The following is a 27,189-nucleotide window of genomic DNA, read 5'->3' as shown; positions in this document are numbered from 1 at the left end:
TTCTTCTTAACAGGCCCCGTGTTTCAGCACCCCGGAGCAGAAGCATTTGACAGGGAAATAGGGTCCTCGTTGAAAGCCTGGGTTCTGCTCAAGATGAATCAGGAACTTTTAGTCCAGGGTGAGTGGGGTTGGGGCTAAGTCAAACACATACTCTGTTAGGACACATCAGGGTACCAGTGACAGAAAACCCATTTCATTGAGCTTGAACAAAAAGAGAATTATTAGAACATATTCCTGAAAAATCCAACATAGCTCTGGCTTCAGGTGCAGCATGTTCCAGGGTTTCAAACTGTCACTAGGAAGCAGTCTTGGTCCATTTCTCAGTCCTATTCTTTTCTGGTTGTCTTCATATTCAGGCTCCAACTTGTGGTTAGATGGCCATCATCAGCTCCAGGCTACACTCTCCCAGATTCAAACTCAGCAGAAAAGAGGAGCTTTTCCTCCCCTAATTATGGAAAACAATGTTTTGACCTGGCTGTCATTGGCACAGATTGGGTCATGTGTCTATCCCTGAACCGATCACTGAAGCCAAGAGGGTGGAACTGCACTGATTGGCTAATCCTGGATCACATGGTCAACCTACGTTGCATGGTCCCACTCAAAATCACATGGACACAGAGTGAAAAGGACAAATTGTTCCCCCAAGGAAATCTGGGAATCTGGTTCCATGAGGAGGGTAAGGATATCATAAGATGTAACAGAAACAAGTATCCAGCATACAACTAAAGAGAAAACCACATTATCAGCAGCCCATAATCCATGCTACACGGGTGCGCAGTTGGGGTCCTAGAAACACCTACATCTGTATGAGGAATCACAAAACTTTTTGTGCTGTTAAAATATTTAAATGTGTTTTTACTGATAAAGAGGTTATGGGGTCCACAGCACCATGAACCATGTGGACATTTATTGGTTGCCTCCCAGGACCTGCTTGCTCCTCCCCATAACCCTGTTTTTTGTGTGAGGATAATGATTCGGGAGGGTGGACCCTACACTCACTCCACACCAGGGGTGAAACCAGTTAGCACGTTCCCTCCTCCTGCCCACCGGGATTGGTCCCGAGTGAGCACATGACCCGAGCCAGTCCAATTAGAATGAACCTCATTACCAGGACTTTTGCTGGCAATGCTAGGGTAAGATGCTCTTTCTCTTTGACAGGATATGAACGAGAAAGGATGTAGCACTGGGAGCTGTGGGCAGCCATCTTGGGACCACAAAGGAAGTGAGGCTGAGGGTGTCATAGCAGAAGAAGCCGGGGTGGGGGATGGAGGGAGGGAGGGAGAGAGAGAGAGGAATAGAAAGTGAAAGAAAGAGAGAGAGATAAAGGAAGGAGGGAGGGAAGGAAGAAAGAAACTGAGTCTTTAGTGACGCTGAAACTCTATATCAAACATCACCTGAAGCCAGACCCGCCTATGGATTTTTCACTCATGTGGGTCAGTACCTTCACTTTATTATTCCAGCCAGTTTAAATCAGACTTTCTATTACTTGCAAGCCAGAACATTCTAAACATTTTTGAGCTGCTTCCAAGTCTGGGCAGCCTGTGGAAGTGGCTGTAAACAGGCTGTCTATCCCGAGTGTCATGACAGATAAGAGGTGGAGGGTGACTCCCCTCAGAGTGGCTGGCAGACCTTCCTTTAGAGAGCCAGTGTTCCTGGGTATCTGGGAGTATGCTCGACATACCAAGCTCTTTTAAGGTTCTGTGGCCTGGCAAGAGGTTTAGAATTCCATCGCTGGGCAGCTATGTGCCTACACCTCCAGGCACCCTGCGGATGGAGCTCTGGACTCAGATAGGGGTGGAGGGGAAGGGAGGAGCTTAGATGCAACCACTGAAATGCCTGATTCTTTTTTTTTAAGATTTTTTTTTTTTTGGATGAGGACCATCTTCAAAGTCTTTATTGAATTTGTCACAATATTGTTTCTGTTTTTGGCCTTCTGGCCGCAAGGCATGTGGGACCCCAGCTCCGCGACCAGGGATCGAACCCACACCCCCGACATTGGAAGGCAAAGTCCTAACCACTGGATTGCCAGGCAAGTTCCATGAAATGCCTGATTCTTGAATTTCCTTGTCTTGGTGCCCACGTAGGTGATGGCAAGGAGTCAGGTGTGTGCTTAGTTGACAGTTCAGAGAAGGACTGGGGTCTTTTCATCAAGAGTCTGCCTTCTGCAGGGTTAGCTTTTAACCTTGGTGTAGTGGATGCTGGGATTCAGCACCCAGATCCCCTCCAGGACAGAGGCGCTGGTTCCCCAGCCACAGGGGCGTTGCTACTGATGGCTCACACTTGGCTAAAGGGAACAGCGTCACCCAAGATCACACTCCCTCCCTGGTGGGTAGCCTGCATCCCAGGACTGGAGGGAGAATGGAGGTACAGAGACCAATCCTCCTTCAATTCAGGGCAACTCTGCCGGGCATCCCCCTCCCGGCTTTCCATAGGGTTGACAGAGACCCCTTACTACTGCCGTGCAATTAAACTTCTTCCTCTGCCCTGTCCCACTGCCCTGGTCCCCCAGTATACCCCCTGCATGCAAATCTCTTTCTCAAAGTCTGTCTGTTTGGGGATCCCACCCAACAAATGACACTAGGTCAGGTAGGTGGTTGTCTACGTGGCATGATATTAGAGGCCTGATCCCAGTTACTTCTTTTCCTGGGTGTAATAGTTCCTGGTAATAGTGGTGGAAAGGAAATGGAGTTGAAAAGCACAGACAACTGGTTTGTGTTTTATTTAAACGCAGAATTTTTTTTCTCGTTAGAGAAGGAACATATGCTCATTGTAGGAAAATTTAGAATAGCCAAGTTAATTAATACCCATAAATCTTTCCATGAGAAGCAATGATGGTTTCTTGTGATTTGAGTTTGAAAATATGTTTTGAGTCCTTTCTATGTACTAGTGGTTCATGCCCCACCCCACAAAACCCCACGCGGTAGCCTCAGTACTCCTTTCTGCAGAACAGACAAGGGAGACTCGGAGCTGTGTAGTGACTTATTGGGTTACTCAGAAGGCAAACAGCAGGCAGATAAAGCTCATGGCTTCTGACTGCAGACTCACAGCTTTTCTCACCACATCCCAGACCAACAGATTCATGTCAGAGTTTCTGGAGCATGTGCTTTTGATGGGGCAGAGTGGCTGGTATGGAAGAAAAGTTCGTAGGCCAGTAGTCTGAAGCCTTCCCTCTGGTCCTGGCTCTGCCATTTACTTGCTGGGGGACCTTGGACACGTCTTTTTACCTGGCGCATCCTCAGCGTGGGGTTACCAACATGCAGCGTGCTATAGATAATGGTTCGCGGGCCCCCCCCGTGGTGCTGGCTGCCTACAGGGGGCACCACCAAGAAGAAAAAACACCAAGAGGAGGGAGTGGGACTCCCCTCCCAAAGACCACATTCCCTCTGTTAACCACCCCCCTGCCCCCTTGGCCTCCCAGGGGCACTGGGATGGGTGCTCCTGAAGCCTTGGGAGCCTCCAACAAAACCAGAACCACGTCAGGGTGGAGCCCAGAGCTGGAACCTCCCACGTCTGTGTAAAAGGCTTCATTTATCTTTCTTAGTTCTCTTTGGCCAAGGGAGATGACAAGGGAATGTTTTACTTACTTTCCTTCTTTTTTCTTAAGGAAAATTTTCCATTGTGGAAATGGCATGTGTTTATTTTTAGAAACCCAGCCACAGGGATCTATAACTTCTAGGGGAGGGAGGCGGTTCAGGAGACCAGTGCTGACCCTCCTGTATTAGAGGCGGATCTGGGTTTCTTTAGCCCTGGGTTCCTCCCTCCGAGGCCTCTCTCCTTTCCTTGTAGCAGAGCAGGGATCTTGCTCATGGACGAGAAGGAGAATGACAAAGAGGACTGAAGTCCAGGGATTACAGTAGCGAGAGCGTTGTAACCACTGGCTGACATTCGTTGAGCGCTTACTGGGTGCCAGGCACTGGGCTGTGTGCTTTATACACTGAATGCTCCCGATAACCCTGGGAAGTAGGAATTCTCATCTGCACTTTACAAGGGAGAAAATCAAGTCTCAAAGAAGTAGTTCCCAGCCCAAAGTGGTGAAGTAAGAATTACACACAGGTTTGTCTGACCCCAGCACCACACTGACAGTCTTACGCCTGAAGCAGAAACAGAAAGCTGTGTGCTCACTACTGCAGGCAGGAGCCCTCTGTTGGGGAAAAGGAACTGAACCCCAGGGAAGAGGCAGGTGCTTGCAATAACCCAGGTGACAATAACCCAGCTCACCTCAGTCAGCTCTCCCCAGTCAGCTCTCCCCAGCGGGGGCGGCAGGGCCAGGCATCTCCCCAAAGCAGGTGGCTTCTTCCACGGGACCCACAGCAGTTCACTTCCTCCCCATTTGGCCCCAGGCCCTGCTTCTGGAAAATGCTTTCTTGGGTAGAAGGGGGTGAAAGAGGAGGCATCCAGGGAGGGCACTGGATCAGAAGCATTGCTGGAGGCGGGGTTCCACCCTGAGCACATTTCCCAGTGGGGTGTAACGAGATAGGGGATGGGCCCCGTGACCAGGCTCCCTGGCTTCCCACCCTGCCTTTCTGATGGTGCGACTTTGGGTGATTCATATAACCTCTTCTCCCTGAGTTTTCTCTTTTGTTTAATGGGGAATGGAAATACCTATGGCTGTGATGATTTCATCGTGTGAGATGAGGTATATAAAACACTTAGCCCCTGGCACACAGTCAATGCTTAACAAAAATTAGCTGCTATTATTCTCCAGAAGTAACTCATTTTCACCAAGTAGATCACGATGAATAAATAGTCACAGATATAAACAAAGTATAAATGGTCACGCAGGAGACGCAGTGCTTTTTTACGTTTGCTGTCCCACCTCAAGTTCTTCTTGCCTGAACCCCTGGAGGCACTTGCAGTGACCAAAAGGACCTGATGGGGTTGGGGACACTGGGTCTTTCTGTTCTAGAAGGTTCCAATATGGTTCTGAAATTCTATGGGGTACCATCTGGGACCCTCCTCTCCAGGTTCAGCTAGGATTTATTTAGCTAAGAAAAAGGACAGCATCTGACATTCTGGAAGAGTTTGTTCTTCCTCCCACCCTTTTTTATAATCCTTTCTTGCGTCTTTTGGGCCTATGCTTGTAAGATATGTACCCAGATTAGGTTGGTAATGCCTTAGCATCTTCTGCAGCAGCATCGTGATCGATCTACATGATTACTGCCATCATCACCAATATCATTTCCATCAAATCTGAACCGTCATCACCACCACCTCCATTTTTGGCAGCACCATTGCATCACCATAACCACCTCCATCACTGATGTTGTCTTTGCCATCTTCATTTTCATTTATCACCGTTAGGCTCCCTCTCACATGATCGTCTTTATACTTCCACGATCACCTTCTGCTCAGGGTCAGTCAGAACCCTTCGGTAGCAAGTGACAGAAACCCAAGTCAACTAGTTTAACTGGAAAGGTCAAGACCTTCCTAGGGATGACTGTTCCCAAGGGACTCACACACCAAAAGGATGCTCCATCTCTTATCTCCGCTTCTCTCTGCTGTTCATTTAATTTTCTTCTGTAGACAGACACCTGTCCGTGTGAGCCAGGGATTTACATCCTGGCTGCTCAGTGACCCAAAAGCAAAAGAATTTTCATCTCCGAAGCTCAGATTGAAAAATCCCAGGGAAGTTCCCTGCTTGGTTCAGCTTGGTTACCTTCTGGGCCAATCACAATGGCTAGAAATGTGTGCTCTTGTGATTAGCCCAGATTGGTCATGTGCCAAGCACAGACATGGCAACTGGGAGAAACATGGTGAGCAGGTGTATAACCTAGTTTGTATCCACATTGACCTATCCCACCTAACACGACCACCCCTGTCGTCTCTACCACCACCTCCACCCCCACCATCACTACCATTCCTACCATCATCACTCTCGTCCTGAGGATTATAATGCGCCAAGCCCTGCACTTCACATTTGGAACCTCAACAAATTTGAATCTGATGATGTCTCCAGCCCTTCAGGAATTTTCCATCTCTGGAAAACAAGAAAGTTGACATGTTCAAGGAGCTGGACTGCTAGTCCTTGGCCATGGGATGGAGCAAAGAGGGGAGCTGTGGGGACAGAGTCCAGCACCTCTGCAGCACTGACCCTAATCCCTGGGCAGGCCCAGCGTAGCAGCAGCCTGTGCCTAGCCCAGAGAGGGCGCCATTCCTTCAAACGTGCAAAATTCCCGCACCAGCCCATGGCCTGCGCCTGTAGGAGCCCTCAGCACGTCTGCCCCCCTTCTCTGGGGGGTGGGGCTTGCTTTTGGATCCATGCCTCCTGCTCCTGCTCCATCTCCAAGCAAACATCTGTTTCCAGATGTTGTCCCAGAGCCATATAAAGCCAAAGGAAGACTCAAATTAATATACCTTCAGCAGACCCAACTGTCACTGGCAAGCTAGCGTCAGGAACGGATCACTCAGGGAAAGCAAGAGCCCTCATTTCCTGATGGGACATATAGGAAAGACAAACAGGGCATTTCCCTCCCAACTTTAGAAATGACCTTAACAAAGCAACAGGCTTTAGGAAAAGGAGAAAGAAAAAGAAGTCCTTTGTAATGAAGTTTACAGGAACAAATGTTCCAGGCGGTTCTGCTTTCACAGCTACTGCTGGTGAAGGAACAAGAGGGAGCAAAGCTCTGTGGGGAGGGCAAAGCCTCCTTTGGATTTACTGGCCATCGGCTGCAGTCCACACACTGGGCCAAACTTGAACCTGGGGGCTGTGCCATACCTGGTAGGGAAGAGACCTGGCCCAGATCCAGCGCTGCCACTAGTATGCTGTGTGACCTTAGACCACATTCTGACCTCTCTGTGCGCAGTTTCTGCAGGAGTCATATACCAGTGGAGGCTTGGGGAATTTATAACGGTTCTTCTGAGCAAGGGGTATTACCCCCCTTGCTCAGAAGTGAAGTAGGGTCCACTTCAATCCAGGAGAGCCGCTCCTAAGTTGAGGCTTAGAGACAGAGCTCCGTGGTCAAGACAAAGAGTTCCACAGCAATGGGGGTGGGCAGAAGGCTGGGGACAGGAGAGCACGCAGAGATACAACACCATAACTTGCAGTTCCCAGATGCTGGTAAACAAGGATCTGCTTCAGTAAACTAATTGTGCTCTTCATTACCCATCTGTCAGCAACCAAAAACATCTGTCTCTTAACCCACAGTTGCCTGCCTTTCTGACAGCTCTTCTCCCCATCAGGGAGAGCTTGAGTCCTAGGCTTCTTCTCCAAGTACATGCTTGGGGCGCCCTTCCACCATCCCTAGGCTGAGGCCCAGATTCCAAGCCCTGTTTCCATGGGCTGACAGCTCAGAGGGGCTACGTCTCACTCTCACTCCTGAAATGATTGTTCTTCCTCCAAAAAGCTGCAAATGGGGCCTTAATGGATGCATTTGCTCGAGCCTTCTGACGTCTGGCTGCAGCGTGACCATCACCATCATCTCTTTTGGATTTTGTGCTTTATTAGAGTCTAGCTCACATGGTCTCATTTGAGTCTCTCAGCACTCCCCTGAGTAGGAATTAATATCCTCTTGCCCCAGGCAGGAGGCTGAGATCCAGAGAGGTGAAGACACTACCTGAAAGGAACATAGTTTGCAGATGGAGAGGCCAGGATTCAGCGTTTCTGGATTTCAAAGGTGGTGCTTTGTTTTAGCTCAGCCTGAGTCAGCAAAATGGTTTCACCCCAAGCGCTAACCTCAATAGATTGATAATAGCTTCCTGCTTTGAGAAGCCTAAGCAGAGTGTTTGTGTGTGTGTGTGAGTATGTATGTGTGTGTGTATGTTAGGAGTGGTGTTCTATAGTTGATTAGTGATGTCTGCTGATGATGTGGGAATGGGAGTGTTGGTATGTATGCCAAACATGACCAGACCATGCCACCTGAGACAAGAGGAATGGAAGGGACAGATGGTTAGGGCTGTTGGGGGTCAGGTGGTCACATGATGCATCCCTGGCAAGGACGTACCACAAAAGTTTGGAACTTGTGCTCTATTATCCCAGTCCTCTCCTCTGTCTGGATCTTGCCATGCTCAAGGGCCCTGCTCAGTACTCACTTCTACCAGGAAGCCATCCTGCACCTTCACCCAACTCTAAGTCTCCACCTTTCTCTCCTTCTCCAAGTCCTGAGCCACTACTCATCTGCCTGTTTGTTTGGCCCTCAGTTCATTCTGCCTGGAACTGCTGTTCTCTTTCCTGTGCATGTAGGTTCCTACAAAGGCCCCATGGGACCGCACGCTCTGTGAGCACCTGACACTGGGTCTTGTTCCCACCAGGAGCTCAATAGTAGGTGTGGACTGACTGATGGATCAATGACCTGCACCATCCCTCCTCTCAGTTGGAGGAACACAGAGTTTGGGAGGAGATGTGAACTCTTGTTTGGTCTTTGCTGTATGTCCCCAGTCTCTGCAGCTATTATAATGGCAATGTTGGGCTGTGTTGAGTACTGACATGGCACTGAACATGCACCATTGCATCCAATACTCACAGTGGCTGTAGGAGATAGGAATTGTTCTCCCCATAGTTCATATTTTAAAAGCAGGTGCAGAAGTGGTTAAGAATCCACCTGCCAATGCAGAGGACACGGGTTTGATCCCTGGTCCAGGAAGATCCCACATGCTGCGGAGCAACTAAGCCCGTGCACCACAACTACTGAGCCTGCGCTCTAGAGCCCACAAGCCACAACTACTGAGCCCGTGTGCCACAACTACTGAAGCCCGAGCACCTAGAGCCCATGCTCTGCAAAGAGAAGCCACCACAATGAGAAGCCCGCGCACTGCAACGAAGAGTAGCCCCTGCTTGCCGTAACTAGAGAAAGCCCACGCACAGCAACGAAGACCCAACACAGCCAAAAATAAATAAATAAAATAAATAAATTTAAAAAAAAAAAGCAGGTGCAGAGAGGCTACACAATTTGCCCAAGATCACACAGCTAGTAAACAGTGGAGCCAGCACCTGAAACCACTCAGAACAGCCTCCAAGTGAGCAGGAAATGGGTTCCAGAGCTGTCCAAGAAATGAGGCCAGGTAGGAGATTTGTGCCGAATTATTCTTGAACCACCTGAGACCAGAGGGATGTGGGCTGTTTGGAGCCTCCAGCTGTTCCTGCAAGAGGTCATGAGGAGAAAGCTGGGGTCTGGGCAGTAGAGTGGACAGTTGGGCATGACCTTTGCTAACCACAATATTCCCCAAATCCAACTTTTTAGGGTCAAGTGAGTCTATGGACAGGTCCACTAGCCCACCCTACCAGGCATTCTTCTCAGGCTGGGGTAGACAGCTACATCTGTGGATTCCATCTGGAACCAAGTTCATAGGTAGTTCCCTCCCCGACAAGAATCTGGGCTTGGCCAGGTGACTTGTTTTGGCCAATGAGACATTAGCAAGTGTCACAAAAGCAGAGGCGTCATAAACACTTGCCACTGGCACTTGAAATCTCCCTTTGAAAGCCAGCCACCATGCTATAAAGAAGCTCAGGATAGACTGTGGGATGATGAGAGGCCACCTAGAGTGGCCCCATGGGGATGAGAGGCCATCTGGAATGTTCCAACCCCAGCCGAGCTCCCAGCCAAGCTTCCACAACACAGCCTCATGTGTGACCTCAGCTATGTTACTTGGAACAGAAGAACCACTCCACTGAGCACTATCAACTCACAGAATTGTGAGAAATAAGAAATCATTCTGTTTAAGGAACTAAGGTTTGGGGCCATCTGTGATGCTGCTATAGATGCCTGAAATACTGTCCTGGTTACTGCACTCTCTCTCCTAGGCACGGTTGGGGTCCTGACCATTCAGAAGCATGCACATGTTCTCATATACACATCTCGACCAAAGCGGATTGTACACGGGTAGGTCAGCACACACCCATTCTGGGCACATGTACATACGGGGGCACATCCTCATCCACGCACACGCTGGGGGTGGCTTGGAGACAGCCCAGTTGTACTGTGGGGCAGCTCTGGTCACCCACAGCATTTGCACTCCCCTGCATGTGCCTCCTTGTACGTGTGTGCAGAAATGTGCATGATCTCATGTACCAAAGCACAGGAGCAGAAAAAGGCAAGTACACACAGTGAGACCCTAGGTTGAGGGAGCTGGGGGGGGGTGGTCACACCCCAACACACGTGCACACAATCATTCATGGCCTGAAACCATAAGTATCCAAACTCCTCCAAGCCCTTCAGCCTGCTGAACAGGGTCCCCCAGCGTTTTCATCAGCGTGGCCTCTGCACTTGGCTCTGCTCTCTACTTAATGAGAGAGTTTGTTTTGGCCTCGGTTAACAAGGCTCCCAGGGCCTCCTGGGCAGGCTGGCCCTCCCCCGCACATCTGCAGCCCCTGCCCCTCGACACCCATCCTCAGCTCTGCAGAGTCACAGCCCGTGAGCTGATTGGCGTGGCTGTGTGGGAAGGAAGTGGGGACTCAGGAGAAGGCATTTCCAAATGTCCTATCTGCAGCTCCAAGCAGGGGCCTCGGGCTGGCCCCCAAAACCCCAATGCACTCTCCTCAGAGACACTGCATGCTACTGTCCTCTAACCTGGGGCAAACTAATTTAATCTCAGAGCCTGTACAAGGGCAAGATTGAGAGCTTGAGCCCAAGAGAATGCCTGCCTTGCTCACCTTATTTCTACTCCAGGCCTGGCCTTGGTTCATTCTCTTCGGGATCCCCATCTGGTGCAGGTCAGTACCTCCCGACGCCCAGCACAGGGGCAAAGCCCCTTCAATGGCTCCCCTTTGCCCTCAGGACAAAGTCCGAATCCTCTGTCCTCCTCAGCCCCTGCCCACCTCTTCAGCAGAAGCCCCCACCCTGTCCCTTTGCACTCCACATTTCAGCCTTAGTGAACCACTGACAATTTCCCCAAAACACCACACTGTTCCTCCCCTCCAGGCTTTTGTACAGGTAGGTTCCCCTGTTTGGCGTGCCCTCCCTGCACCCCTTTATCTGATTAACTCTGCTCAGCCTTCAGGTCTCATCCCCCGAGCACCCTCTCTGTCCTGCATTGTAGCTCCCTGTCGGCCTCCACCATTAGTCTGCCTTGTTCACCACTGTGTCCCAGCACCAGCACAGGGCTTGGCAAGTGCTCCATAAATATTTGCTGAATGGGTGAATGTGTGAGTTAGGAAGGCCCTTATACATCCCAGTTCTCCTTGCCTTTCCTTGCCCATGAGTTTCTAAATCTTACATAAAAGGAAGCAGATGCACAGGTTAATGTAGCTGAGAGAGAACCAGAACTAGAATCCATCCAACCATCCATTCATTCATTTGCTCATTCATTCATTCATTTGCTCATTCACTCATTCATTCACTCATTCACTCATTCAAACCACTATTTCTTGGGCATCTACACTGTGCTGAGTACTGAGCATACAGAGATAAATACAGTCATCCTGATCTCTAGAAACTCATAGCCTAGGGCAGGGAAAAGACACAGGTCATAGTTAGAACATGATTTAGCCTACACAAGACAGACCAGGATAACAGTGGCTCAAATGAAGTAAGTTACTTCACTCGTGTGAAAGTCTAAACTTGTCTGGCACCTCAACTGCACAAAGTCACCAGGGGCCCAGGCTCCTTCTATCTTGTTGCTCACTACATGCAGGAGTCAGAAGCAGAGCTGAGAAGCAGGGCTGTGATGCCCATGATCATAAAGCCTGGGAGAGAAATAAGGAACAGGGAGTCTGCAGTGTATGGGAGAGATTATGGTAGGTCCCCAGGCCAGGCCTCCTTGGGTGAGGTTTCCCAGTTGGGGCTACTGTGTGGGAGAGTTGGACCTGTTTAGAGGACTGGGCATGGGGCAGGCAGCGGAGCAGAGAAATCCAAAAGGAAGGACAGATCTGAAAGAAACTAAGCAGGTGGAATGTAAGGAACTTGATCCCAATTGGATGAAGGGGGTAAGGGTGAGGGAGGAGGTGAACATCCAGCCTGAGCCTCAGGACGATGCCTATGCCACACACCGAGGGAATGAAAGCCAGGCAGTGGCAGGGGAAGTTGACTGTGAGGTGAGGTGGTGTGGGAGGAGAGCACCAAACAGAGCTGCCAGAAGCAGCTGGAGACACGGGTGAGAAATGCTGGGAGATGTGGGCTGTGGGTTTGCATGGGAAAGTCATCATCAGAGATGGAAACGAGCCCAGGAGGGACAAGTTCCCCCACTGTCCCGTGTGCAGTGCAGTGACCTTCTGACCTTGGATGTACATCCCAATCCCTTGGGGAGCTTCTGTAAGCAGGATGGGAACCTGGGCTTCCCTGTGCCCCTACTCCCACCACAGAGATTCTGACTCAGTAAGATGGAGTGAGGCCCTTTCTGTGGCTCTGGCTTCTTTTACTTGCAGGAGAAGAAACCCAACTCAAACCGGCTTGAGCAAAAATGAGTCCTGTAAATGCAGGGTGCAGGCATGGATGAGCTTCGGCACAGTTTGATCCAAGGGTTTAAATACTGTCTTCATGACTCAGTCTCTCCGCCTCTGCTTGCCTCCTGTGTTGGGTTCATTCTCAGGCAGGATCTTTAAGAACGCAGGCAAGTTGCCCACTGCGGTAGTTGTTACTCTTTCAGAAAGCCCTTTGCAAAGAAATAGCATTCCCTTCCCAATCATTCCAGCCTGATTCTCCTTAGCCTGAACTGGGCCACATACCCATCTTGGGCCCAATCACTGCAGCCAGGGGAGATGGAGATGCTAATTGGTTAGGTTAGTTCACATACCCTAGAGCCAGGTATGGGGTCAACCCCACTAGAGCCACAGGGACTCAGCTCGGAGCCATTGGCAGGATTTTAAGGTACAGAGAACAGGTGAGTGAAGGATGGACTTCACTGGCAGAGGGACCAGCACGAGCAAATATGTGGAAGCAGAAAAACACAGAAAATACTTTAGAAACAGTACAACTTGTGTGTACAGGGACATTTTTTCTTAGCTTTCCATTCTGGCACCCAAGAGTATCTGTTTTTATCTAGGAGTGGAATCATGACCACAGATTAAAGTCAAACTCTTTGAGTTAGCACTGAAAGTCTATCTTCTTGCTACAAACAAGAAATTCTGTTTTCTAGAGATGTTAACTCCAACATTGACAGAACATTGATCCAACATTGACAGAGAATTCCTGAGTTTCTGTGACCCCAGAGCCCCCTGGATGCCTCAGGGTTCAGGCATGTCATTTCCTTTTTTTTTTTTTTTTTATAAATTTATTTTATTTATTTATTTTTGGCTGCGTTGGGTCTTCGTTGCTGAGCGTGGGTTTTCTCTAGTTGTGGCAAGTGGGTACTACTCTTCTTGTGGTGCGTGGGCTTCTCATTGCGGTGGCCTCTCTTGTTGCGGAGCACGGGCTCTAGGCACATGGGCTTCAGTAGTTGTGGCATGCAGGCTCAGTAGTTGTGGCTTGCAGGCTCTAGAGTGCAGGCTCAGTAGTTGTGGCGCACGGGCTTAGTTGCTCCGCGGCATGTGGGATCTTCCCGGACCAGGGCTCGAAACCGTGTCCCCTGCATTGGCAAGTGGACTCTTAACCACTGCGCCACCAGGGAAGCCACCAGACATGTCACTTCTGATGCAAGGGTCAGGCTAGTACTGCTGCACCCTCCCCCTTCAGCTCCCAATCACAGAGGATGCTGTAGCCCCAAACCTTTTAGGTTTCACTGCCGTAGCATTCCTGAGGGTCCCAAAGTCTTAAAAGGGAAAAGATCAGCTTGTGGAATAAGGAAGGAATGAAACTACCCTCCTAGTTTAATTCCTCCATTCCCACTACCATTCCTGGGGGGTGGGTTGGGTTGGGGCATGTGGAGGTGGAGCCAAATCAAAGTCCCTGGATCCCCGGGCTTGTACCTCTCAGTGCAGAAATTCTCTGGCGCCCCCTGGTGGTCATCAACACCACTGTGTTCTCTCAGGGATTACTCTCTACAGCTCAATTGAGATATCCATCACAGGGTAAGGAAACAGACACACTTACCCAATGTCCCACATCAAGGAAATGCTAGAGCTGGAACTGACCCAGAGCTCCTGGCCACCAGTCCTTTCCGCAGCATCACTTTCTATCCCTGTAGTCCTCCCTAGTGGCTAACTGACCTGGCAGGCAATGTTATAACATTTATTATTTATGATATAAGTACTATGTTGCTATGTTACTCTGTTAAATATGCCACACTCTGAGGTGTGCTGTGATACTGGATTATATATTAAACCTGATCAGGTCAATATATAAAACGTGAAATTGGCAACCCTGTTATTATAAAATGGAATCACAGAAACACTCCTGTCACCCTACCCACCTCAGTTTTTACATTTCAGGGACCAGCCTTTTATGCCCTACGCCCCACCCCCACTCTCCCTGGGAAGTAGGCTTTCTCCATAAACTCTGTCCCATCACCTCATTCGCAGGAATGTCAAGAGGTGCAAGGAGATAAAGTCTCGTGGGATACAAATGTTACTTAAAATGGGAGAGGTGACAAGAGAAGAGAGGAAACTACAAAATGCCCTTCAGGCAGCGTTCTCTACTGGAACATAGGAAATGACAGCAGGAGGGAGCAGAGGAGAGAATTGCTCACCTTTAATGGCTGCGATGTTTGGGGCAGGCTGGTCTGACAGCGGAGGGCTGGAACAGGTCTCAGATTGATGGCAGACAAGAAGAGGAGGGGTGAGGACTGGCAGGCGGCAGGACTGACTGGCCCACTGGATACCCTGGAATAACCCTCTGCTCAGTTTTTATTCACCTGTACCTTATGTCTTGGTCCTAAAAGAGAGACAATGGCACCAGTTCTGCTACCCCCCTGGAGGGCTGACTTTTCACACTGGAGTAAAAATGCGGTTGGAGAAATGAGCCCCACCCAAGGCGCTGGGGCAGCTGTAGGACGTGGGAGGTACGGAGACCAAGGGGGAGCTGGTTTGGGTAGGAAGCGAGAGGATGAGACAGGACAGGGGTGCCCAGTGGCAGCTGAAGGGATTCAGATAGTCCTGCTCGGGAGATAAAGATCCATCTAGACGCCTGACAGTAACTCAGCCGGGCTCCTTGGAGGATCCCAAAAGCTGGCTTTGCCAACTTGTTAGAAAGCAGAGTGATGCCTGGACCCATGACTTATGAGGAAAGCAAAGAGGGCCCTCAGTGTGAATTCGGAGAAAGGGAGAGAAGTGAAGCCCCAGCTCCACTCCACACCCCCTTCCTGCCTATAAATAACCCCAAGTGTCGCTTCAAAGGGGACAGGGAGCGCGGGAGAGGGGCTCCCAGGGCCGGTGGGTGGGGGCAGCGGGCGCTGCAGACCACGCCCCCCACCCTGGGCGAGTTTGCATAAATAAACAAATCCAAGCCGTCGGCCCTGCAGGAGGTGGAGGAGGAGCGGGGAGGAGGAGAAGGGAGCGGGGCGGGAGAGATTAGTTTGGGAAGTAGCACGGCTTGCTCATCCGATCCGTGCAGCCGCAGCTAGTGTGTCAAGTTACAGAGGCGCCGGAATCGGCCCCAGCGCTCCTCGGCAGCGGCCACGACCCACCTCTGCCCGTGGGGCCCTCCACGTGCACCCCTTCGCCCCGGGACTGAAACTGGCTCGCCCGGGAGACGGGAGACACCAAGAAGGACGGACGGCGCAGAACCAACTCCAGGACTCTGCAGATACTTGAAGGGAAAGACGGGGCGGAAAGGAGAGCCGGCCAGATTCCCCTAACTTTCCTGGACTTGGAACGTTCTTCGAAGTAACTTTTTTTTTCTCACCTGGGTGTACCCCAATTACTGCTGGTTGTGTTTTTCGGCTTTCCCCCTCCAGCTGCTATTTTTTCCATCCTCTTTGCCGGGAGCCAAGGATAGGGACATTTTCCAGCGACACAAGCCCTTTCCCCCTGTCCCGCAGCTTGGATCGCGCCTTTGGACAGCGGCTCTCGCCTTTATTTATTCTATTTATTTATTTATTGGTTCTCAATACGCGAGGGGATGGTAGCAGAGCGCTCCCGCAAAGCGACAGCCGCCGGTGCCCGCGGCCCTGGGGAGCTGGACGCGCCCGGGACGGTGGCGCTGGCGGTGGCGCCGGCGGAGCGCTGCGCGCGGCTGCCGAGCCCGGGGTCGTGCGGGCTACTGGCGCTGGCCTTCTGCTCGCTGGCGCTCAGCCTGCTCGCCCACTTTCGGACAGCCGAGCTGCAGGCCCGGGTGCAGCGCCTGGAAGCAGACCGTGGGGAGCAGCAAATGGAGCCGGCTATTTTGGGACGAGTCAACCAACTGCTGGATGAGGTCTGTGCTCTTTGTTGCTGCCTTTTATCCCTCCCCGCGGCGCCCCCTCGCGCAGCTTCCAAACTCTGAACCAGCCAGTGCCCGTGGGCTCTTGCTCTTTCCGCCGCGCCGTGCGCCCCGACCTCGCACCAGTTGTCTGCGGGAGGGGTGGGGGCAGGGACGGACGCCGTCCTGCAGGGTGCCAGGAAGACCTGGGCGGCTAGCGCGGGACCCCTCAGCTCCAGCCTCTGGCAGGCGTCTCCCGCGTTCCGCGCCGGGGTCGCCCTGAGCGCGCGGGGCAGGTGGAGGAAAGGCAAGGCGCGGAGGCGCGCAAAGGCGGCCAGGCGCCACTTCTCCCTCCCGGCACCCCGCCAGGGTGTTGTGAGAGCCGCCCAGCGCCCACGCGGTGGGACTTGAGCCCGATGGCCGGGGCCGAGGCTTGCTGGGCCCCCGCGGCCCTCCCCATCTATCCCTCGACGATCAGTGCTGCCTTTTATTGCCATGTTCCTTTGGGAAGAGAGAGCGAGTGAGTTATCCAAGGGGCTGAGGGGGACAGGGGGGCAGTCCTTGCAAGGTGTGGTGTCCTGGTCCCTGCCCAGAACGCTAGGGCCCAGGTGTTGGTCGTTCTGGTTCTGCTGTCCTTGGGCATGAATAAGCCCTTACCCTCTTGTCCTGAAGCTGGGTTTCTTGTCCCTGGTTCCCTGGAATGGTCCCCAACATCTTGTGTCGGTGTGTCTTTCTGGGAAAAGGATGCTGAGCTTTCTCCCATTTCCAAAATGTCCTTGAACCCAAGTGTATTAGAAGCCACTAGTGTCTCTTAGCCAGGGCAATCTCGGGAGTTCATGAAAAGACCACAGGAAGTAGGGACATACAGTCTCATTAGTGCCACCAGAGTAAAGGCTGGGCCAGGAGACCGTGAGGCCTGGTGACTTCTGAGAATCTGGACAGCACAGGGATCCAGGGCCCAGATGAAGGAGAGGACCCACAGGTAAAGGCCACAGCAGTCTGGGAAGAACTCTTGGAACAGGCTGGCCATGGAAGGATTCCGAGGGGACGAACTGGGAGGGGACCTCTTACTTAGTAGGAGGTGGTATGGAACAGTGACGAGCAGGAGGTGGAGCCCAGCAGGCCTGGTTTTTATCCCCACTCTGCTACTTAAGCTGTGCAACTTGGGGTGAATACCCTAACCCCTCTGAGTTCCACTCTACCATCAAAACGGTGGTGATGACAGCAAGCATCAGAGCCCAGCTCTAACTGCATTGGGTGCCGATGGTGCACCCGTTCCCCACAGCCGGGCTCTTCTTGGGTGCCTCTACCAGGCAAAGGCTGCTCCTTGCCAAAGTAGCTCTCCAGGGTGATCACGGAGAGCGAGGTCGGAGGGCCAGAGCAGACAGGGTGGTCACAGGGCAGGTTTACTGATGCCAGAAGTGCACCCATGACTGCTACTTTCAGCTCATTCCCATGCCCCACCGGGCCTCAGAGAAGCTGGAGGGCTCTGTCAGGCCACCCAAGGTCCCCTGGGACTCCGAGGGACGCCTCTGGACTCAGCAGTCCCGGCAGGCGGCCTTTGCCGGCTGGTTGACAGTGCACGTGGGACTGCTGGGTGGTGGGGAGGGTGTCAGGACAGTGAGGGCTGCCCCAGGGATTCCTGGGGCCCTGGCCGCTGAGGGACAAACATCTGACCCTGAATGTTCCGCTCAGTTCCTCTCTGCATCCTCTCCCCTTCCTGGCCCCTCCTGCTGGCCAGGGCATGCCCCAGCCCTTTCCCAGATCTTGGCTTCCTCTGCTTAAGACTTAGCCAGGCCAAGCATCATACTCTCAGGGCCTTGGGGCTGACAGTGTTATTATCTGCCAGGCTGAGTCCTCCTCTCCAAATTCCTACTGACTTCTAGACCCCCATTTTACAGATGGGGAAACTAAGGCCCAGAGAAGGGCAGTAGGTTACCCAGAGTCATGTGGCAAGATCCAGGACTGGAACCTAAGCTTCCAGTGACCCTGCCTCCAGTGCCCTCCCCACTCTGCCCGCCACCTTCCTTCGTTCATCCTCATCCATTTATTCGGCAATTGAACCTGAGAGCCAGCTGTGGGTCAGGCGTTGTGGGGGCACACTTCTGCCCTTTGGAACTTACAGGCAAATAGGACACAGAGAAGAGAATGGGCAGTGACCACATCGTGTGAAAAAAGCTACGATAATGGAAGCAGAGGAGATCTGGGGAATGGATTACCATGCAGCTACCCGATGGCAGGGGCTTCCTGGGAAAGTGATTTTCAAGTGAAGACTTAAAGGGTGAATAAGAGTTTTCCAGGCAAGTGGGGATGAGTACGGGGCAAAGGGAACAACTTCTGGAAGCCGAAAGCCAGAGGGAGGGGTTTGCCTTGGGGGACTGAGTGGTGGAAGATATGGCTGGAGAGAGACAGGCAGCCTAGGTCAAGAGGGGCCTTAGAGACGGTTCATTCTTTGTAAGAGCACTGGAGAGCCGTGGAAGGGTCTTGAGGAAGGCAACAATGTACATAGAATGAGTGGAAGAGCAGGGCAGAGCAGGGAGGCCAAACAAGAGGCTAGTGCAGCCAGAGGGGACACTGACCTGGTCAGGGGCACTAGCGGGACAGGGGAATGAATGGAAATGGCAGGCGCAGTGGTGGGACCTGAGACCAGTAGCAGAGGGCGTTGGGACCAGAGGGAGGGAGTGGTCCTGTGGGTAGAGGGGGCAGGTGGTCTAGTCTGTATGGTGATAACCCCAGGAGGCCTCCCCTGGACGGGGCCTGCAGTCCAGTGGCTCCGGAAGGGACACTCTAAGGTCTGCCCTGTCCAATATGGTAACCATTAGTCACATGTCACTCATTATATTTAAATTAAATAAAATCTAAAATGTAGTTCCTTGGTCACATTAGCCATCTTTCAAAGAAGTGCTTAATAGGTACCTGTAGCTAGTGGCCACCAGATAGACAGCACAGCCATAGAACATGCACGTCACCACAGAAAGGTCCACGGGATGACGCCGTGCTAGGAGCAGGCAGCTTCTGGGCCATCAAAGGTGTTCAGGAGCAACTGGAGGCCCTTCCTCCACCCTTTCCTTTCCTAGGTCTGTTCTCCCAGGTCAGAGCAAAGGGCAAAGGTGAGGAAGGGTGAGGAGAGAAGTGAGAACTGGGACCAGTGGAAACCCCCGGGTGAGAAGGCCTGGCAGAGGAGAGAGGGGGAATGGTTTTGTTGCAGAATGATTCTGTGAAATGGACATGCAGAGGGTTCGTGCCTGCGAGGGGCACAAAGGCACCCCATGTGCCAGGATTCCAGCTGGGCTTTGCCAGCCGTGTGGCCTTAGGTAAGCTATGCCCTGCACCTGCACCTCAGATTCCTTCTCTGTAAAGGTCTGGAGAGCTCCCGGGGACCTGGGGCAGGCAGTCCATCCTGGAGCAGGTGAGCCCGGGCCACTCCCTGAAGGATGGAGGCAGGGCATCGGGCAGAGCGATCCTGGGGAGGCACACAGCCTGGGCAACGCCCTGGAGGCAGGAATCCGGGGGCACATGCACACCACTCATCCCAGTGGGGAAAGCAGCATGCTGGGGGCAGAGGCTGTGACTGTGAGACAGGAGGAAGAGGGAGCTGGCAGGCCAGGCTGAGGATACCCAGTAGGGAGAAGAGGAATGAGCTGGAATGAGGTGAGCCGGGGCTGATGTGAGCAGAGGCCCAGATCTGAGTGGCTGAGCCACTGGGAGGGGTGGGTCAGGGCCAGGAGAGGAGCATGGGGGCAGGAGCCAGCTCAGGGGAGCTGGGAGTGTGGCTTCCAGGCCTCAGCTCCAGCTCTTCCCCCATCAGCGCCTCTCTCCCGGTCTGGGACCCTTAATGAGCGCTCCAGCTGCCTGTTACTTGATTTGCTTGCTGTAAAAACAGAAACTGGAACGGCCCAAATGGAGGAAATCAGATGTCACCTAGGGCTGGGCAGACGGTGTGCGGTGATAGAGAAGAGGGTGGAATTTAAACTTGCCAAATCCATTTTGCAGGCCAAGGGGGAGCAAGGGTGTCAGCAGCCTCCTTCAGGGTGAACGCTGAGGGATGCCAGGCAGACTCCCATCCCCAACAGCAGGAGTAACAGCATCTCTAATAGGAGTGTCCCGCATTTATAGGGTGTGTACAATGGCCCAGTGCTGCGTGTATTATCTCTTTCACTCCTCACGACTTCCCTAAGGATTGATGCTCTCATTACCCCATTTTATAGCTGAGAAAACTGATGTCACTGTACCTCCATCTCACTATCTGTGATCCAGTCCTTTGGGTGTTGAGGGCATTTTCCACCCCAGGAAACCCCTGGGCGAGGAAGTGGTTGAAACTTCCAAGCTAAAATGTTGAGGGAACCCCAGGCAGACTCCCACATCCCTAAAAATAATAATAGCAACCATTGTAACGGGAATGTTTTACATTTGTGGAGTGTGTACAGGAGCCCCTTATTGCGCTCTTTCCAGGAGCATTTGGAGGAGAGATCAGAGCAGTGGCTGAGAGATTGGGGCTCTGGATGGGGTCCTCTAGGATTGAGGACAGGAGCAGGCTCTTAAAGGGAGAGTGTGTGAATGGTGGGGTGTGGGCCTGTGTAGAGTGTCCTGTGTACATCACAGCTGCCTGGACCTCAGTTAATGGACAGACCTTAGTTCCAGGTGCCCTCAGATGCAGCCAGCGCTCCACTGAGTCAATCCTAATACTACTCCTCTTTCCACGCTGTGAGTAAATGACTAGTCTTATGGGGAATTAATAGAGGGAAGATCCTCAGAGACCCTTGAGTCCAGTCCCCTCACTCTACTGATGGGAAAACAGGTCCAAAGCTGCACACCAGGTATCAGAGGAGCTGGAGGTAGAACCCTTGTCTCCATCAGTCACCTCTCCTCCAACCACACCTTCTCCTTTCTGGACAGTAGTAATTGTCTGATCAAGTGGTGGCCAAGACAAGGCAAGTGTACACTCCACTCTCCACTTCTTGGCCCTCATCAGACATTATTAATTGATTGCCGCACACTTTCACATTGAGCTTACATACAGCTTCAGAATCCTTTTCAACACTGTTCCAGGAAACTGCTACCCAACTAGCAAGAGTTGAGGTTCAAGATAAAGAGCTATTTCCTGATTCTAATTAATTTTTTAAAATACAGAGCAATATTTACTATAGATAAAACTAGGGAGAGCTGTTAAAGTTTTATTGCTTCTCCAAAGGCCTTAAAACTAGCAAGTAGCTCCAAACCAGACTGAGGACCTCATTAAGTAGCCAGCCCTTGTAAGAAGATGGTGGGAGAAAGTCAAAGCATCTGAAACAGTATGCCATCTGCCTTATGCACAGTTTCACAATTTGACACCCTCAGAAAGATGCCTTTTTCCCTTATTCCTAATCATTCCAGACTTGCCCCAGTGCCCTCTGGAAAGTCTTCCCAAACCACACTGACCCAAAATGGGCCCTCTCCCTGCTCCGACTTCCTGCAGAACTGCCTGGCCATGCCAAGCATCTAGCTCAGAGAAGGAAAATAGACAGGGCACGTGCTGACTTTTCTTACCCGAGAACCATGACAGGCATTACTAATCACTCAGCACATGCCCCGTGAGTCTACCTAGGCCTCAGAATCTTTCTCGACACAGCTCTCCAGGCTGCCACTCCCAGTCTATTAGAGTCAATGCACAAGATAAAATCTATCTGCCAACCATGGCTCAGTTTCAAACACATTGTGCAGTGTGCCCTCCTCTCCATTGCCTTTAAACGTCTTGTCTCTCCATTTGACCCCATACAACCCAGTGGCAGGGATAGGAGGTCACTGGTCTCTGAGTCCTTGACTAAGTCTTGCCTGTGGCTTTGCACAAAGTAGGCAGCCCTCAGCAATTAGTTGCTGATTTAAGGTCCTACTGCTGGAGGCCAGTGAAGCCGTCTCAGTCAGCTGTCCTCCGCCCACTGCCCACAACCCAGACCCAGCTGTCTGCTCAGCATTTGCTCAGGGGGTGTGCCCTGGAGCTGGGTGTTTCGCAGCAATCAGTAGAGGGTGAAATGATTAACTCCTCTTCAGTCAGAGCTGCAACCCCTGGTCCTGGCTGAGAGTGGGGATAGCTCAGTGTGATGTGTCCCCAGCTGTACAGAGCAGCTAGGAGCATCTATCCCCTCCCATCCCCTACTCCCAAGGGTCAGGAGCTTTGTCTTCACCTGCCCAGGCTGCCTGGCGTGGTTTTGGTTGGGGCAAAACAGTGAAGTGGGCAAGCCCACAGCACCTCTGCTGCTAAATAGTTGTGTGACCTGAGTCTCGGTGTCCTGATCTGAAAAATGGGGATAACATCCTCCTCACAGAGTTGGTGCAAGATTCAGTTAATAGCAACTGTAACCATTACCACGTCCCTCATCACTGGTGGAGATAAAATGAGGCTGTATCATGTCTACAACGTTTATTAATAGCTAATATTTATTAAGCACTATCCAAAGAGCTTTACATCTATTAATTCGGTTAATTCTCACAATAATCCTATGAAGTTGTTATATTTTTACTCTTCCCTTCTTATGGAAGAGAACGCAGAGGCCCAGAGAAGGTGCATAACTTTCCCAAGGTCACACAGCTAGTAAGTAGCAGAGCCAGGTCTTGAACCCAGGCAGTCTGGCCCCAAAGCTGGCATTCAGAGCCACATGTGTATACTATCTGTATAAAGTACCATATTTCACTGTCAGCTGAGGCAGGTCACATAGGCCAGGGCTAGGGACCTGTTCAGTTCAGTCTGATTCAGCTCCCACAGAGGTGGCATTTACCGAACTGACTTGGCATCAGCTCACATTACCATCTTTGTTGTAAGAATGGAGCTGAGAATGCCTTTTGATACAGCAGGCCTTGGTGATGAGGACCCTTAGAAAGTCCCTGTCCAGCCTTGGCTTCCAGAATGTTTAGGCTTCCAGGAGGGATGAGTTGGGTCTTGTCTCTTGGACATTGAACTGTCCTCTAGGAAGCTTAGCCCCAAATCTGGCGTTCACCCCACGGCAGAGCAGAGTCCTTCGGGCAGAAGGTTTTGCATAAGCTCCAGTCTCAGCTCTGTTTTATCACCCTGCCCTTGCTTTTCTTTCTCCCTCTTCTGTCCTGCTGCTTTGCTATATAATGTGTGTCTATCTGTCTGCCTCTGTAGCTGCCCGAGTGTCCCCTTTTGGAGCAAAATAGGGGTAAAAGTTCTATAGTAACTAAACTTTTTTAAGTGACTCTCCCCTCCTTCTCTCATGTCTGCACACCCTCAAAGGCCTGTCCCTGGACTGGTGATGGGCTGGCTGCATAGTGGCACCGGCGGAACTTTAAAACACACCAAAGCTGACCCCCTTCCCCAAACCCTGATGTGAATCCCCGTGGGTAGGGTCTGGCAGTAGGTTGTTTAACAAACTCCACAGCTGACAGTACTTGAGACAGAGACAGAGACTGTATCTGTTCCCCTGAGCCAGAAGCATCCTGTGCAGTTTACCCCAGACCCCTCGCCTGAGTCCTGAGCAGCGCTTCAGGGGCTGATGGTGGCAGTAATGAGGGTCACGATGAGATGTCAATAAAAGTCCTACCGTACACTGCACAGTTTGAAAGTATGGGACGGTTAAAGAAGCGGAAGCAGTGGGATTTATTTTTTTGGAGCGGGGTTGTTGGGTTTGGGTTTTGGTCTTGGTTTTTCAAAAAATAAAATCAACTTTGCCCTCCAGAAGAAAGGAGGTTTCAGCAGAAGCCTTAGGAATGCTTCTCCCACCTCTTTTGGTTGGATTCTGTCCCTCCCACAAGCAGTCTTTTTTTTTTTTTTTTTTTTATTCAAACAGAAAGTCTCAAAAATTATAATCATCCTCATCAGTTCACTCAGTCCCATGTAATTAATTTTTTTTTCATCTTGATCTTTTGTTAGCACTTTTATGAATTCGTCAGTTTTCCATTAGTGTTCTGAAAATGCTTATTCATTCAGTTCAGCAGTATAGTCAGTTACCAGAAACTTGTACTTGTCAGAGTCTTTTCCATGAATTCCTTACGATGAAACCCTTTTATAGGAACATTTTTGCAAAAGCATCAGAGTACACCCAGAACTGTCTGTAAATGACAAAAGGCTTAAAAATGACCACAGTTAAAGATATGATGAAAGTTCATAATAATGCAATTGACAAGGAAATTTAGTTATTTCTGAGATATACATTTTAAAGTAATAACTAGAATTATGACTTATAACATTATACCAGAACGTTCAAGATTTTTAGGAATTTCATGTAACATCTGAAACATTTATATTCAGAAGCAGTCTTGTTGAGTCCTCCGTAAAGAAAGGAAGTCAGCAGTTTCCTCCAAGGGAAACTGAGGCCCGGGTGTGGGGAAGGGCTGGGAGGGCTGGGGCAGGCTGGGGTCCCAGCTGCATGGCGGGCAGGCCCCAGCAGCAGCGGCACGCGGACACTCCCCGCTCCTCTGCAGGCCTCCTGCCCTGGGTGTGGGCCTCCCTGCAGAAAACTCTCTGTGGCCCAAAGGGCGGGAATGGGTGCGCTGGCAGTGGGGACTCCTCTGAGCCTTCAAAGAGGGAGGGCAAGCCGAGCACAAAGGGGTGGAACTGCCTGCCTGAGAGGCCGGGCACAGCCTTTCCAGGGGACACTGGGCCCCTGTCTCCCCTCCTGGAGGCTATTGTGGGTTTTCCCGAAATCCCGCATGGCTGGAGTCCACACGGTCTGGGCCTCCTCAGCCCCCTTTTCTCTCCTCTCACCCGTCCCCAGCCTCCCAGGCCTCCTCCATGCCCGCCGTCAAAAGCAAATTCTCAGTCTTTCCTTGGCTCAGGCATTTCCTGCTGTGGGCAGCTCGCCCGGTCTACCTGCTCCCACACCCGCCCCCCGCCAGGAGGCTCATTCCTACCTGTTCTTTTCACGTGGCATGCAGGATCCCAGTTCCCCAACCAGGGGTGGAACCCGTGCCCCCTGCAAGGGGAGCACAGAGTCTTAACCACTGGGCCGCCAGAGGAGTCCCCTACCTGATCTTTAAGTTCAGCAAGGGGGGCCCTGCTGCCCCCAAAGGACACGTCTTCCCCCCAAAGGCTGTCACAGGGCCTGGGATTCTGCCATCCAAGGGACTTTACACCTGCAGTCACCTCTTATGCTGCAGATGCCCCATGAAGGTGCCTCTTAAGCCATCACTTGGAGGTTTTCTGCATCAGGTCATGCTCTGACAAGGTGGCCTGTAAGGCAGGACAGGAAGGGTGACCTCTGGGGACAGGGATGCAGAAAGGGGCATGAGCTGGGGCTTTTCCAGGAACAACCTTAGTGACTTCCCTGTGAGCTGGCACTGAGGTTTCCCAGGGGTAGGGGGAGACTCGGTGACATGGGAGGGGAGGGTAGTCCTGCCACCTCTAGCGTCTCCCCACTCCACGAACTCAGAATGTTAGAAAGAAAGGAGTTATGTACTAAAAGGAATCCCCGACAACATCCCTGATTCTCAGGCTTATACTCCCTCAGTGACGGGGAGATCACTACCTTATGCAGCTGGCTGTTCCATGATTAGACAGCTCTGGCTGTAATGTTGTGTGTGTTCTTCATCTCGTCAGAGCTCCAGACCCATTCTACACCTGTCATCCCACTCCTCCAGCATGTCTTGACAGCACCTCACGTTCAGTGTCTCCAAGCTGAGCAGGAAGTCTGGCCCTCCCAGAACCTTGGCATGCCCAGCACTGGCGTCCAACTGCACTGATTCCATGCCCTACCGACTGCACCTTCTCGGCCTCCCACAAACCTGTCTTCTTCTTTGTCTCACTGCCTGCACCTCCCTACCTGAGCTACCCTTGGCTCCCCCAGGCCACGGCGGGAGCCTCCTAACTCATTTGCCCCCATTCACCCTGCCCTGCCCTCTTCATCATCCACATGGCAGCCAGGGTAATCTTTCAAAAAGTCTAAATATGATCACCACATTCCCCTGATTACAGAGACTTCCTATTGCTTCTTTTTTTTTTTTTAATTTTATTTATTTATTTATTTATTTATTTGGCTGGGTTGGGTCTTCGTTGCTGCATGCGGGCTTCCTCTAGTTGCGGCGAGCGGGGGCTACTCTTCGTTGCGGTGCGCGGGCTTCTCATTGCAGTGGCTTCTCTCAATGTGGAGCACGGGCTCTAGGTGCGCGGGCTTCAGTAGTTGCGGCACGCGGGCTCAGTAGTTGTGGCTCACGGGCTCTAGAGCACAGGCTCAGTAGTTGTGGCACACAAGCTTAGTTGCTCCGCGGCATGTGGGATCTTCCCGGACCAGGGATCGAACCCGTGTCCCCTGCATTGGCAGGCGGATTCTCAACCACTGCGCCACCGGGGAAGCCCCTATTGCTTCTTAATATGGTCTATGAGGCCTGCAGGAGGGGGCCCTTGCCACCCTCTCTAGCCTCATGGCTCTCCTCTGCTCACTTTTGAAGTCTAGCCAAATGACTGTACACGGTCATGGCTAAGAGCACAGACTCTGGAGCCAGATTGCCGGGTTCAAGTCCAGCTCTGCTAATTACTGGCTGTGTGACACTGGGCAAGTTGTTTAACCCCTTTGTGCTTTGGGCTGTATCTCTATAAAATGGGGTGATGATGATAAGAGTATCTCCATCTTATTATAAGTGTTGTTTTTAGGATTAAAAAAAGTTAAAACAAGTGCTTTGAGCAGTGCCTGTCTCTCCAGTAACAGATGTTGCAACCTCCCGAAAAGAGCCCATCTCCCCTCACCCCCACCCGCACAGGCACAGGCATACAGAGAGAGTCATGGGCTCAGAGCCAGGCTCAAATCCTGCCTCTGCCCTTCTTGGCTGTGTGCAAGTTAATTCACCTGTCTCTGTCTCAGTTTCCGCGTTCATGAATGGGCTGCTGTGAGTGCTGAGTGAGTTAATATGTGCAAGACTCCTGCCTGGTTCACAAGAAGCACAGTATTATATCAGCTCTTAGCCCGTTTCCCCTGTACCTGGGCCCCTCCCCTGGTCAGTTGCTGCTCATCCTCAGATATCAGATCAGCTGTCACTTCCCCACGATGAACCAACCTAGTCGGTGCCCCAGGACTGGCTCTCAGCACCTCGCCCCTGCTGGCCAGAGCTCTGATGACAGTGG

General features: G+C 51.7%; 1 protein-coding gene across 17 annotated transcripts in view; it reads left to right on the top strand.

Annotated features, from left to right (window-relative positions):
- Window positions 1-27,189, top strand: part of COL13A1 (collagen type XIII alpha 1 chain) — a 279,468-nt gene that overhangs the window by 118,038 nt on the left and 134,241 nt on the right. For 15 of the 17 annotated variants that reach the window (XR_005016751.1, XR_005016748.1, XR_005016752.1 and 12 more), the window contains exon 1: window positions 15,329-16,157. The exons of the other annotated variants lie outside the window; for them this stretch is intronic. Coding sequence is in view for 4 of the 15 variants with exons in the window: in XM_036827814.1 (XP_036683709.1) it covers window positions 15,864-16,157 (294 nt within the window). In the remaining 11 variants the exon portion in view is untranslated. Of the gene's footprint in view, window positions 1-15,328; window positions 16,158-27,189 lie in introns of those variants that run through there. 17 annotated transcript variants of the gene reach the window in all.

Source organism: Balaenoptera musculus, chromosome 16 (assembly GCF_009873245.2).
Source record: "Balaenoptera musculus isolate JJ_BM4_2016_0621 chromosome 16, mBalMus1.pri.v3, whole genome shotgun sequence".
In the NCBI taxonomy this organism is placed as follows: domain Eukaryota; kingdom Metazoa; phylum Chordata; class Mammalia; order Artiodactyla; family Balaenopteridae; genus Balaenoptera; species Balaenoptera musculus.
The sequence above is the reverse complement of the archived record's forward strand: the minus strand, read 5'-3'. Positions and strand labels throughout refer to the sequence as shown.